The sequence below is a fragment of the Passer domesticus genome, chromosome 1 (genome assembly GCF_036417665.1).
Source record: "Passer domesticus isolate bPasDom1 chromosome 1, bPasDom1.hap1, whole genome shotgun sequence".
Classification (NCBI taxonomy): Eukaryota; Metazoa; Chordata; class Aves; order Passeriformes; family Passeridae; genus Passer; species Passer domesticus.
Genome location: NC_087474.1, coordinates 343,250 through 356,386, shown reverse-complemented (window position 1 = coordinate 356,386; position 13,137 = coordinate 343,250). Strand labels below are relative to the sequence as shown.

The 13,137-nt window shown below is 71.0% G+C and overlaps 2 protein-coding genes across 2 annotated transcripts; one reads left to right on the top strand and one right to left on the bottom strand.

The window, feature by feature from the left end:
- Nucleotides 1–255: 255 nt before the first annotated feature.
- Nucleotides 256–8,034, top strand: ASIC3 (acid sensing ion channel subunit 3). The gene is made up of 11 exons (XM_064408989.1): nucleotides 256–1,191; nucleotides 3,533–3,683; nucleotides 4,026–4,153; nucleotides 4,891–5,041; nucleotides 5,107–5,163; nucleotides 6,103–6,256; nucleotides 6,795–6,886; nucleotides 6,951–7,030; nucleotides 7,099–7,170; nucleotides 7,265–7,311; nucleotides 7,716–8,034. Exons 1-11 carry the CDS (start codon nucleotides 637–639, stop codon nucleotides 7,792–7,794), a joined length of 1,566 nt encoding a protein of 521 aa, XP_064265059.1. The 5' UTR covers nucleotides 256–636; the 3' UTR covers nucleotides 7,795–8,034.
- A 140-nt stretch (nucleotides 8,035–8,174) lies between these two features.
- CDK5 (cyclin dependent kinase 5) lies at nucleotides 8,175–12,894 on the bottom strand. Its single transcript, XM_064409096.1, has 12 exons — nucleotides 12,756–12,894; nucleotides 12,558–12,646; nucleotides 12,098–12,165; nucleotides 11,940–12,000; nucleotides 11,760–11,816; nucleotides 11,576–11,671; nucleotides 11,033–11,107; nucleotides 10,181–10,277; nucleotides 10,037–10,106; nucleotides 9,217–9,277; nucleotides 9,061–9,141; nucleotides 8,175–8,798 (listed from the first exon to the last, which is right to left on the bottom strand). The coding sequence occupies exons 1-12, from the start codon at nucleotides 12,790–12,792 to the stop codon at nucleotides 8,712–8,714; spliced, it is 879 nt and encodes a 292-aa protein (XP_064265166.1). The 5' UTR covers nucleotides 12,793–12,894; the 3' UTR covers nucleotides 8,175–8,711.
- Nucleotides 12,895–13,137: the final 243 nt, after the last annotated feature.

Below are 13,137 nucleotides of genomic sequence, written 5' to 3'. Positions count from 1 at the left end.
CCCGGCGCGGGGGGACCCTGCGACATCCTCCGGGGCTGCAGGCTGCGCCGCATCGCCTCCCGCGGCGAGGGACCCCCGTGTGACCCCGGGAGGGGGGGACCGCGGTGACCCCGAGCTGCCCGGGGCGGGGGCGCTCTCCGCCGGCCCCCCCTCCCCGGGGGTCTCGGTCCCCCCGCTCCCCGCTGCGGCCGCCGGCGGGGGCGGCGGGTGGAGCCGCGGGAGGGGCGGGGGCGGCGGCGGGGGACGGCGGGGACCGGCGGCGGCTGCGCCGCGCGGGAGCGGAGCCGGGAGCGGGACCGGGGCTGGGAGCGGGGCTGGGGCTGGAGCCGGCACCGGGATCGGGGGGGACCGAGCCTGGAATCGGGACCGGATCCGGGAGCAGGGCTCGAACCGGGACCGGGATCGGAGCCGCGGCCGGGGCTGGAGCCGGGACGGGAGCTGCGCTGCGCTGCCCGCGGCTCCGCGGCACCGGCACCGGCAGCGCGAAGGGGCTGGGGGGGCCGGGCGGCCGGTCCTGCCCCCCCCCCGCCTTCCTCTCCCCTGCCCACCCTCCTCCTCCTCCCCTGCCCGCGCCCTGAGCCCGGCGCGGCGATGGGCTGAGGCTGCGGGGCACCGCGGGGCCCCGGCGGCAACAGGATGAGGAGGGGCTCGGAGGGCAGCGGCGAGGGCGAGGGGCTCTCCAGCCTGCGGGCGTTCGCCCACAGCTCCTCGCTGCACGGCATCAGCCACGTCTTCGCCTACGGGGCCGTGTCCCTGCGCCGCGTGCTCTGGGGCGGCTTTTTCCTGGGCTCGCTGGGGCTGCTGCTGCTCGTGTGCGCCGAGCGCGTCGCCTACTTCCTCACCTACCCGCACGTCACCAAGCTGGACGAGGTGGCTGCCCGCAACCTCACCTTCCCGGCCATCACCATCTGCAACCTCAACGAGTTCCGCTTCTCCAAAATCACCCGCAACGACATGTACCACGTGGGCGAGCTGCTGGCGCTGCTCAACGAGCGCTACGAGATCAGCAACCCGCAGCTGGCCGAGCCCCACGTCCTGGCCGCGCTGCGCGACAAGGCCAACTTCAAGAACTTCAAGGCGAAGCCCTTCAGCATGGCCGAGTTCTACAACCGCACGGGCCACGACCTGGCCGACATGCTGCTGCAGTGCTCCTTCCGCGGCACCGGCTGCACCGCCCGCAACTTCACCGTGGTGAGTGCCCGGGGGCGGGAGGGGAGCGCCGGGCGGCCGGGGCTGCGCAGGGACACGGGGGGTCCTGCTGGGGCCGGGCAGGTGATGCCCCTCTCTCATTGCCCGCCCCGCTGGGGACAGCCCCCCCGCACCGGGATGTCCCCACCCGGGTGCTGCCAGCCGTGCCAGGATGGAGCGGGGCTGTGCCGGGCACTCTGGGCTGCCCGGGGGTGTCTGCTGCGTGCAGGGGTGGTGGTGGGCACGGGATGCTCACAGGACGCTCACAGGTGTGGGGTGCTCTCCTGCACGGGGTGTCACTTGTACAGGTGCTCGAGGTGCAGCCCCCAGCCCCCGTGCCAGCCTCAGGTGCCGCTGGGCACCGCCAGCAGCAGCCGCTGCCCTGACTGCTGGCACAGAGGCTCCCTCCCATGGGCAGCTCTTCCATGCCGGGCATGGGTGGGGGTCCCTGTGCCAGCCCTGCTGGGACCCCCTGCTGCTGCTCCCAGCACCCTCCAGCAGCCCCACTGTGGCCCCCAGAGCAGGGCAGGGACACTGGCACAGGCAGCGATGGTGGCACTTGTGTGACAGGCAGGGACAGTGGCACAGGCAGCGATGGTGGCACTTGTGTGACAGGCAGGGCTGGTGGCACAGGCAGGACGGGCAGGGACAGTGGCACACGCAGGGGGACAGGGGCGGTGGCACGGGCAGGATGGGCAGGGACACTGGCACAGGCAGTGATGGCGGCATGGGCAGCACAGACACTCCCCTCCTGCCACAGCAGCACCAGGCAGCAGCGTGGGCAGCTCACGTCTGCCATGCCAGCTCTGCCCAGTCCACATCACTGTCCCCAGCAGCTGCTGCCCCTTAGTGCTCTTGGAGCACTAATTAATTCAGCACGCAGCTTAGGGACAAGCTGTGCTTTGACGGGTCTGTGCCCCCTGCTCCCTGTGCCCCCCGTGCCCGTGGCCAGAGCTGCTCTGCCAGTGTTCCCAGAGCCTGGCCAGGCTGTGGTGATGGCCCTGGGTGGTGACAGCCCTGGGTTTGAGGGCTGGCACATGTGGCAGCAGGGCTGCGGGTCCCCAGGGCAGCACTCGGGTGGGTGGCATGTGCCTGATTAGGCAGCAAGGTCCCGGCTCCACCCCCCAAAACGCCCAGGCTCGGCCAGTCTTAGTCCTGGCTTGGGATGCTGTGCCCTAGGCCGGGGGCTGAGCTCTGGCACGGTGTCCCTGCGCCTCGCCCCAGCTGGGCCCAGCGTCCCCGAGGCTCCTGCACATGGGCAGGGGCCCGAGGGCCAGCGGGTGAGCTGTGTCTCCTCTGGCATCCCCCAGGGCCTGTGGACGGGTGTGGGGACAGGGCCTCTTCGGGGAGCAGGGCTGGGGGTCCCCAGGGTGCGGGGCTGGGGTCCCCGTGTGACCCTGAGCAGGAGGACTGGCGGTGCTGGGGACACGTCCCCATCGCTGTCCCCACCCATGCCCCCCCCAGCATCCCCATGCCGGGCAGCCGTTGCCATGACACCCGCCCCCCCCCTTTCCTCCTTGGGCACCGCATTGCCATGGCAACGGGTCCCCACTTTGGGAGCAGCTGGTTGCCACGGCAACGCCCCCTCCGCTCCCCCCGTGGGACATTACCCCGGGTGGGGCACCCGGCACAGAGGGCCAGGACACCACGGGACTGCATGGCAGGAGCCGGGGGCCACGGGACCGCTCTGGGGGCTCGGGGTCACCCCAGGGTCCCCGGCTGGGGGTTCTGATCCCCGGAACTCAAGGTCACCCCAGGGCTCCTGGGGGGGGGCGGCCCAGGGGGGCTGGCCCAGGACAGGCTCTCAGCTCCTGGGGGGGACATGATGGCCCCCGCCGCTGTGACAAAGGTGTCCTGGTCCCCATCACCGTTCTGGCTTGTGTCCTCCCCTCTCAAGTGTCCCCACGTGTTCCCTGGAACCACGAGGAAACCCAATATCCCTGCAGAGCCGCGGCAGCACAGGCCAGCACCACCAACGCCCTCGCCTCTCCTGGCAGCACTAGCATCCTGTCCTGGGGCACGGGGACCCCATCCTGGGTCCTGTAGGGCACTGGCATCCTGTCCTGGGGCACTGGGACCCCATCCTGGGTCCTGTAGGGCACTGGGATCCTGTCCTGGGGCACTGGGACCCCATCCTGGGTCCTGTAGGGCACTGGGATCCTGCCCTGGGGCACTGGGATCCTGCCCTGGCTCATGTGGGGCACTGGATCCCCACTGCCAGTCCCCATGTGGGTCCTTGTGTCCCCACAGGGTCCCCACAGTGGCAGTGAATGTCCACGTGGGGTGCCCGCAGTGGCAGCGAGTGCCTGTCCCCACGTCCCACGGGTGCCCCGTGTCCCCGCAGATCTTCACGCGCCTGGGGAAGTGCTACACGTTCAACCCGGGGGGGCCGGGCCGCGAGGTGCTGACCACGCTGCAGGGCGGCTCCGGCAACGGGCTGGAGCTCATGCTCAACGTGCAGCAGGAGGAGTACCTGCCCGTCTGGGGGGACACAGGTGAGACCCTGCCAGCTGGGGGGACACGGTGAGACCCTGCCCGTCTGGGGGGACACAGGTGAGACCCTGCCATCTGGGGGGACAGGGTGAGACCCTGCTGGCTGGGGGGACACAGGTGAGACACTGCCGGCTGGGGGGACACGGTGAGACCCTGCCCATTTGGGGGGACAGGGTGAGACCCTGCTGGCTGGGGGGACACAGGTGAGACCCTGCCTGGCTGGGGGACAGGGTGAGACCCTGCCGGCTGGGGGACAGGGTGAGAGCACTGGGTCCCAGGTCCTTTTAGGGGGACACGGGTGAGATCCCCTGCCCTGCACCTGACCCCCCTCCCCTGCTCTGCAGATGAGACCTCGTTCGAGGTGGGGGTGAAGGTGCAGATCCACAGCCAGGACGAGCCGCCCTTCATCGACCAGCTGGGCTTCGGCGTGGCCCCTGGCTTCCAGACCTTCGTCTCCTGCCAGCAGCAGCGGGTATCCGGGCACGGCGCCCGGGGCTGGGCACAGACCCCGAGGGATTGGGATGGACCCTCCCGGGGCTCGGGATGGTGACCCAAAGGGATGAGAACGGCCGCCCAGAGGGCTCGGGATGGCCTGGTGTCGCCCCAGCCCTGAGGGGACACTCCGAGCCGCGGGTACCCCAGCCATGCCCATGGGTACCCCCTGGCAGCCGTGCCAGGGCACGGCGCACGCTGTGGGGCAGCCCCACGCCAGGCCCGGGCAGGCAGGGCTCGGCAGCGACCCCCGGCTCCGCGGAGCAGCCGCCGGGGGGTGGCGGCCCGGCCCCCGCAGCCAGACACCTAAATTTAGGTGCCTCGGGTGGGCGTCACCACGTGTGCCGGCACATGGGCGGCAGCAGCGCGGCGGCACCAGGAATGGCCCTGGCACCCACGGGCGGGGGGTGCTGGGCCTCCGCCAGGCGCGGTGCCCGCACCGAGGGGAGGGTCCGCGCTGGCCCCCGCCCTGGCACGGCCTGCTCCAGCCAGCGCCACCTGCCAGACTGCGCTGTGGCACCCGGCACGGGTGACAACTGCTGCAGCGCCGTGCCCCGAAAGGAGGGGACGGGGGGCTCTGGGCGGCAGGACCCGCAGCACTGGGGCGCGGGTGAGCTGTGCCCCGGGGACGGCGCTGCGCGGGCTGGGAGGCGCGGGGACATCGGGGCTGGCACGGGGCCCCAGGACGCCGTGTTTTCCTTAGCGGGTGCCCGGCAGCTGGTGTACCTGCCCCCGCCGTGGGGGGACTGCAAGGCCACCCCCATCGAGTCCGACTTCTTCACCAACTACAGCCTGACGGCGTGCCGCCTGGACTGCGAGACGCGCTACCTGGCCGAGAACTGCAACTGCCGCATGGTGCACATGCCGGGTGAGCGGGGCCGGCCGGGCGCCGCGGGGCTCGGCCGCCGGGCACCAACCCCGCCTCCCCCGCAGGCAATGCCAACGTCTGCACCCCGGAGCAGTACAAGGAGTGCGCCGACCCCGCGCTGGGTACGTACCCTGTGCCCCCCAAGGGCCCCGGGCACCCCGGAGCCTCCCCATGCCCCCATTTCTGCGAGTGCAGCTCCGGTGTCCCTGTGCCCCACCACTGACACTGTGGCTGTGGTGTCCCTGTGCCCCACCACTGAGAATGGCCCTGGTGTCCCTGTGCCCCACCACTGACACTGTGGCTGTGGTGTCCCTGTGCTCCACCACTGAGTGTGGCCCTGGTGTCCCTGTGCCCCACCACTGACACTGTGGCTCCGGTGTCCCTGTGCCCCACCACTGACAGTGTGGCCCTGGTGTCCCTGTGCCCCACCACTGACAATGGCCCTGGTGTCCCTGTGCCCCACCACTGACAGTGTGGCCCTGGTGTCCCTGTGCCCCACCACTGACAATGGCCCTGGTGTCCCTGTGCCCCACCACTGACACTGTGGCTGTGGTGTCCCTGTGTCCCACCACTGAGTGTGGCCCTGGTGTCCCTGTGCCCCACCACTGAGAATGGCCCTGGTGTCCCTGTGCCCCCACCACTGAGTGTGGCCCTGGTGTCCCTGTGCCCCACCACTGAGAATGGCCCTGGTGTCCCTGTGCCCCACCACTGACAGTGTGGCCCTGGTGTCCCTGTGCCCCACCACTGACACTGTGGCTGTGGTGTCCCTGTGCCCCACCACTGAGTGTGGCCCTGGTGTCCCTGTGCCCCACCACTGACAGTGTGGCCCTGGTGTCCCCACCACTGAGGTTGTGGCCCCGGTGTCCCTGTGCCCCCGCCAGGGTGGGGGTCACTGCTGTCCCCAGAGGCGCAGGGCCGGGTCCCCTCCCTGTGCCACCAAGAGTGCTCGTGGCACTCTTGTCCCGGGTGGCACCACCAGCGCCCAGCTCTGTCCCCGGAGCGCCCCGCCGCCCCCGCGGGCCAGAGTCCTGGGGGTCCCCGTCCCACCCACGCCCCCCCAGACTTCCTGGTGACGAAGGACAGCGAGTACTGCGCGTGCCGCACGCCCTGCGCCATGGTGCGCTACGGCAAGGAGCTCTCCATGGTGAAGATCCCCAGCAAGGCCTCGGCCAAGTACCTGGCCAAGAAGTTCAACAAGACGGAGCAGTACATTGCGTGAGTGACACCGCCGCCTCCGCCGCTGCCACCGCGCTGTCACCCGCCGCCTCGCCGGCGCACAGCGTGACAGCCCCAAGCATGACAGCTGGCAGCAGAGGGCACGCTGTGACGGTGTGACACGGCACTGCGTGGCCCCGTGACACGAGCAGTGTGACACAACGGCCCCAGTGACAGTGTGACAGCGTGCCCAGCCAGCATCCCCAGCAGACATGAAGTGGGACGGCGTGGCAGTGTGACACAGCAGCACGGCACAGCCACGCACGGCATCCCCAGCACACACCAAGTGACAGCCCCAAATGACAGTGTGACATGGCATGGCACAGTGTGACAGCATGGCACGGCACAGCATGGCACGGCATGGCCTCCCCTGTGCAAACCTGCCCCAGGAACAGGGAATGCACCCAGCACGGCATGGCTCAGCATGGCCTGGCACAGCATGGCCCAGCACCCCCCTCTGCCCTGGCCCACGGTGCCCCATGGCACAGTCCAGCCCGCCCTGGAGCTGACACTGCCCCCTCATCCCCGTGTCCCCCAGGGACAATGTGCTGGTCCTGGACATCTTCTTCGAGGCACTGAACTACGAGATGATCGAGCAGAAGAAGGCGTACGAGGTGGCGGGGCTGCTGGGTGAGCACGGGGCCGGGCGCTGGGGACACGGGCTGTGCCCTCGCTGACGTCCCCTCCCGCGCAGGTGACATCGGGGGGCAGATGGGGCTCTTCATCGGCGCCAGCCTCCTCACCATCCTGGAGATCTTCGATTACCTGTACGAGGTGAGCCCGCCCTGGCCTCCCCCCGCCCGGGGCTCCCCGGGCCGGGGTCTCTGACCTGCCCCCCCCAGGTGTTCCGGGACAAACTCCTGAGCCTGTACAAGGAGAAGAAGCGGAGCCCCCGGAGCGACGGCGGCACCCTGGTAACCCCCCGCGCCCCCCGCGCCCCAGCCCCCCGCCCAGGGGTCACTCATCCCCCCGCTCACCGCTCTCTCGTCCCTCCGTGCGCCCGTCCAGGAGCACCCGGCGGTCCCGGGCAGCCCCGCGGCCCCGCGCCCACCCAGGTACACGGGGGGGGTGGGGCTGTCACCCCCGGGGGGAGACGGGGGTCCGGGGGGGCTCCCCAGGGCCAGCTCGGGGGTGCGGGGCCATTCCCGGCATTCCCTGCCAACCCCCCGCATTCTCTGCAGACCCCCCCATTCCCTGCAGACATCCCCCATCCTCATCATTGTTCCGGGGTACCCCTGCCCCGACACCCCCAGCGGGGCCGGGGTCCCCCCGCCTGCCATCTGGGACACAGTGGGGCACGGGGGGGGGTCCGCGTGGGGACACGGCAGGGGCCAGCCCGGCTGCGGGGTGGCCGCGAGGTGTCCCCTGCCCAAGTGGAGGGCTCCTGGGGGGCACTGTGGGGGGGCAGGGGCAGAGCCCCCAGCAGGCGGGGCGCAGCTGACCCCCCACCCCCCTGTAGGGCGCCTGGCCCCCCCTGCCCGGCCCCACGCCCCGTCTCGGCGTCGCCCCGAACCTGCTACCTCGTCACCCGGCTCTAGGGTCCCCCCCGGGCCCCCCCGCAGAGCCCAGCCCGCCCCCCCGCCGGCCGGGGGGCTGGGGGGACACCCCCGGGCCGCGGGGCGGCCTCCAGGCCTCCCCCGCCCCCTGAGGGGGTGAGGGGGGCTGGGGGTGAGGGGCCCCCCCGGCCCCGCTCCCACGTCCCTGCATGCGCTGCCTGTGCCCCCCGCGCTGGACATGCAACCCCTCCCCAGAGCCCCCCAAATAAAGAGGTGCCCCAGCCCCGGCTCCGTCTGCCTGGGGGGATGGGGGGCTTGGGGGGACGGGGGGGGGTCACAGGGCTGGGCTGGGCTCAGGGGATGGGGGGGGTCTGTCACACGGCAGCAGGGGTCCCCGACATCCCAGGAAGGAGGAGGCAGCACTGGGGGAGAAGCTCTTTATGGGAATCCAAACGCACATCACCCACGAACAGCAGTGCCCTGGCAGGGGCACCTGGGACCCCCGGCACAGGGGGCTCAGGGTACACCAAAAACCCCCGGCACAGGGGGCTCGGGGCACCCCGGGACCCCCGGCACAGGGGGCTCAGGGTACACCAAAAACCCCCGGCACAGGGGGCTCGGGGCACCCCGGGACCCCCGGCACAGGGGGCTCGGGGGAAGGAGGGAGAGGAGACTGGGGGGTTCATTCCCCCCTTGGGTCCCTGTGCCTGGTCCCGGAGGGTCCTGCCCCTCCACCAGCTCTGTGGCCCCGTGTCTGGGGGCTCCCATGCCCTGGGGAAGCCCCCTGCCCCAGGGTGAGTCCTGTGTCCCCGGGGGGAGTCCCAGCCCTCTCATCCTCCCCCGGGAGGTTGTGCCAGCCCCCCGCAGCCGGGGCAGAACCTAATAAATACTGGGGGGCTGCGGTCAGGGGGCTGGCACGGGCTGGCACCCGGCTGGGGGGTCTGGGGAGTTGGGGGGCCCTAGGGGGGGCAGAAGTCGGTGAAGTAGGGGTGCTGCAGGGCCTCCTCCGCCGAGATCCGCTGCACCGGATTGCACTTGAGCAGGTTCTGGGGGGCACGGGGGGCTCAGGGGGGACAGCACGGACCCTCCCCGTCCCACAGCCCCCCGGGAGGGCAGGGGGCTGCGAGGGGGAGGGCACCCACGCCCAGGAGCCACAGCCCCCACAGGGTGGGCAGGGGTGACACGTGTGGGGGACACAGCGGTGGGACAGGAGCAGGGGCTGTGCAGGCTGGCACACACAGCAGGGGTGGGGGGCACGGGCAGGGGGCACAAACAGGTGGCACAGGGGCAGGGGGCACAGGGTCTCACCTGCAGCAGGTCCCGGCCAGTCGCGTTCAGCTTGGGCACCACGTTGACCAGGGAAGTGGTAGCTGGGTACATGGGGTAGGGCTGGGGACACGCAGGTGAGCCCCAGCTCCCCCAGACCCCCTGATTCCCCTGACCCCCCGAGTCCCCTGCCCTCACCTTGTAGTCCGGCAGCTTGGCCATGGCCGGCCACTGCTCCTCCGTGGGGGTCCCCAGCAGCGTGGGGACAGTCAAGGGCCACCACGGGGGCACCCAGCACCTGCCCCCTGCCCAGCCAAGGGCATTCCCGTTCCAAGGGATCCTCATTCTCAGAGCTCCCCATTCCCCAGGGGGTCCCCATTCTGCAGGGCTCCCCATTCCCAGGATTTCCCCAATCCCCCATTCTGGGGGGAAGTGTCCATTGCTAGGGGCTCTCCATTTAAGAGTTTCCCCATTCCCAGCAGTCCCCATTCCTTTGGGCTCCCCATTCCCAGGGGATTTCCCATTCCCAGAGCTCTACATTCCCAGGGGATTCCCCATTCCTTTGGGCTCCCCATTCCCAGGGGATTCTCCGTTTCCAGAGCTCCCCATTCCTTTGGGCTCCCCATTCCCTGAGCTCCCAATTCCCAGGGGATTTCCCATTCTGAGGCTCCCCATTCCCTGAACTCCCCATTCCCAGCAGTCCCCATTCCTTTGGGCTCCCCATTCCCAGGGCATTCTCCATTCCCAGAGGTCCCCATTAATTTGAGCTCCCCATTCCCTGAGCTCCTCATTCCCAGAGGATTCCCCATTCCCAGCAGTCCCCACTCCCTGAGCTCCCATTGCTTTGGGCTCCCCATTCCCAGCAGTCCCCATTCCCTGAGCTGCCATTCCCAGGAATCCCCATTCCTTTGGGCTCCCCATTTTCTGAGCTCCCATTGCTTTGGGCTCCCCATTCCCAGGAATCCCCACTCCCTGAGCTCCCATTCCCAGGCAGCCCTTTCCCCACTCCCAAGGATATCGGAAGATTCTCTTCAGCTGGTCGTCCACGTCGTTGCCCGGGAAGAGGGGCCGCCCCGCGTTGGCCAGCTCTGGGGGGACAGGGGGTGGTTCCCACAGGCCCCCAGCCCCCCGGGCCCCCCCACGGCCCTGGCCCCCCGTGTACCCGCAAAGATGCACCCAGCTGACCACATGTCAATGGAGGTGGAGTAGAGCTTGGCCCCGAAGAGAACGTCAGGGGGCCGGTACCACAGAGTGACCACCTGGGGAGGGACACGGACACTGGCATGGGGACAGGGACACTGGCATGGGGACGGGGGAGCCCCAGCCGGCTGGGCAGGGCAGTACCCCAGGAGCCCCAGCAGCCCCAGGAGCCCCGGCAGCCTCAGGAGCCCCAGGAGCCCCGGCAGCCCCTGCAGCCCCAGGAGCCCCAGCAGCCACAGGAGCCCTGGCAGCCCCGGCAGCCCCAGGAGCCCCAGGAGCCCCAGGAGCCCCAGCAGCCCCAGGAGCCCCAGGAGCCCTGGCAGCCCCAGGAGCCCCAGCAGTCCCAGGAGCCCCAGCAGCCCCAGGAGCCCCAGCAGTCCCAGGAGCCCCAGGAACACCAGCAGCCCCAGCAGCCCCAGGAGCCCCAGCAGTCCCAGGAGCCCTGGCAGCCCCAGCAGTCCCAGGAGCCCCAGGAACACCAGCAGCCCCAGGAGCCCCAGCAGCCCCGGCAGCCCCAGGAGCCCCGGCAGCCCCAGGAGCCCCAGGAGCCCCAGGAGCCCCAGCAGCCCCGGCAGCCCCAGGAGCCCCAGGAGCCCCAGCAGTCCCAGGAGCCCTGGCAGCCCCAGCAGCCCCAGGAGCCCCAGGAGCCCCAGCAGTCCCAGGAGCCCTGGCAGCCCCAGCAGTCCCAGGAGCCCCAGGAACACCAGCAGCCCCAGCAGCCCCAGGAGCCCCAGGAGCCCCAGGAGCCCCGGCAGCCCCAGCAGCCCCGGCAGCCCCAGGAGCCCCACGAGCCCCGGCAGCCCCAGGAGCTCACCTCGGCCGAGTAGCAGCGCACGGGGATGCCGAAGGCCCGAGCCAGCCCGAAATCCGCCAGCTTGAGCTCCCCGTTCTGGGGGGACACACGGGGTCAGCCTGGGGGCCCCACTGCACCCCCAGGGACAGTGGCCCTGCTGCTTTCCCATCCCTGGGAACACGGCAGAGACGGAGCTGCGGCTGGACAGACACCAGCTGTGACTGCCAGGACAGACAGACAGACAGCCCCACTCGCAGGTGTGACTGCCCAGGACACACAGACAGGCAGACAGATACACAAACAGACAACCCCGTTCGTAAGTGTGACTGCCCAGCACACACAGACAGACAGACAGCCCCATTACCAAGTGCCACCCCGAAGCACAGCCCTGCTCGCAGGTGTGAGTGCCCAGGACAGACAGACAAACACAAAGACAGCTCCGCTCGCAGGTGTGACTGCCAGGACAGACACACAGACATCCAGACAGCCCCACTCGCAGGTGTGAGTGCCCAGGATGGACAGCCAGCCCCGTGCCCGTGCCCATGCCCCGCTGCCCGTGCGCACCCGGTTGATGAGCAGGTTCTGCGGTTTCAGGTCGCGGTGCAGCACGTTGCGGCTGTGGCAGAAGGCGAGCCCCTTCAGCAGCTGGTACATGAAGGACTGCGGGCACGGCGGCTCCGTCAGCCCGGGGGGCACCGCTAGCCCCGGGCACCGCAGCGCCCCGCGGCCCCGGGACTGCCCCACCCACCTTGACGATCTCGGGGTCCAGATCCCCATTGCAGCTGTCAAAGTATTTCTTCAGGTCCTGGGGGAAGCGAGCAGAGACCCTCAGAGGACCCCAGGACCCCGTGTCCTCCCAGGGTCCCTGTGCCCCCCGGTCCCCCGTGCCCCCCGGTTCCCCGTGCCCCGCCGTGCCCCCGGTGCTCACCTGGTCGCAGAACTCGAAGACCAGGGTCAGCTTCTTGTCGCTGTGCAGCACGTCGTGCAGCCTGCGGGGCAGGGGTTGCTGAGCCACGGGCCCGGGGCAGCGGCAGGAGCAGCCCCCGGCCGCGGGCCCGGCCCCGGTGCCCCCGGTGCCGCCGGTACCTGACGATGTTCTTGTGCTTGAGCTCCTTGAGCAGGCAGATCTCCCGCAGCGCCGAGCTGGGCACGCCCTGCGGGACACGGGGTCGTGGGAACAGGGGGCATGGGGGTACCGGGGTACCGGGGGTGTACTGGGAGTACTGGGTACCGAGGGTACCAGGGTACCAGAGTACCGGGGTACCGGGGGCACCGGGATACTGGTGGGTACCGGGGCACCAGGGTACCGGGATTCTGGGTGGTACCGGGGGTACTGGGGCACCGGAGATGTACTGGGAGTACTGGGTACCGGGGTACCGGGGGTACTGGGGTACCAGAGTACCAGGGCACTGGGGCACCAGGATACGGGGGGCACCGGGGATACCGGGGGTGTACCGGGAGTACCAGGGCTACCGGGATATGGAGGGCACCGGGGGTACCGGGATACCGGGGGCACCGGGAGGGTCGCAGCCCCGGCCCCCCTCACCTCATCATCGTCGTCCAGCCGCACCCGCTTCAGCGCCACGATCTCGTGCGTCTCCCGGTTCTTGGCCTTGAACACGGTCCCGTAGGTGCCTGCGGGGGATGGAACGGGGTCACGGCCGAGCCCCCGCTACCTGTACCGGCACCGCCGCCGGGCCCCGCAGCACCCGGCTCCCTCCGTACGGCTCCGGCCCTGCCGCACCTTCGCCGATCTTCTCCAGCTTCTCGTACTTCTGCATCGCGCCGCGATCGCTCCCGGCCCGGCCCGGCCCCGGTACCGGCCCCGCCCGCCCCGCCGCGCCTCCCGGCAGCCCCCGCGCGGCCCGCCACACCTCCCGGCAGCCCCCGCGCGTCCCGCCACACCTCCCGGCAGCCCCCGCGCGTCCCGGCCCGCCACACCTCCCGGCAGCCCCCGCGCGTCCCGCCACACCTCCCGGCAGCCCCCGCGCGTCCCGCCACACCTCCCGGCAGCCCCCGCGCGGCCCGGCCCCGCCACACCTCCCGGCAGCCCCCGCGCGTCCCGCCCCGCCACACCTCCCGGCAGCGCCCGCGCGTCCCGCCACACCTCCCGGCAGCCCCCGCGC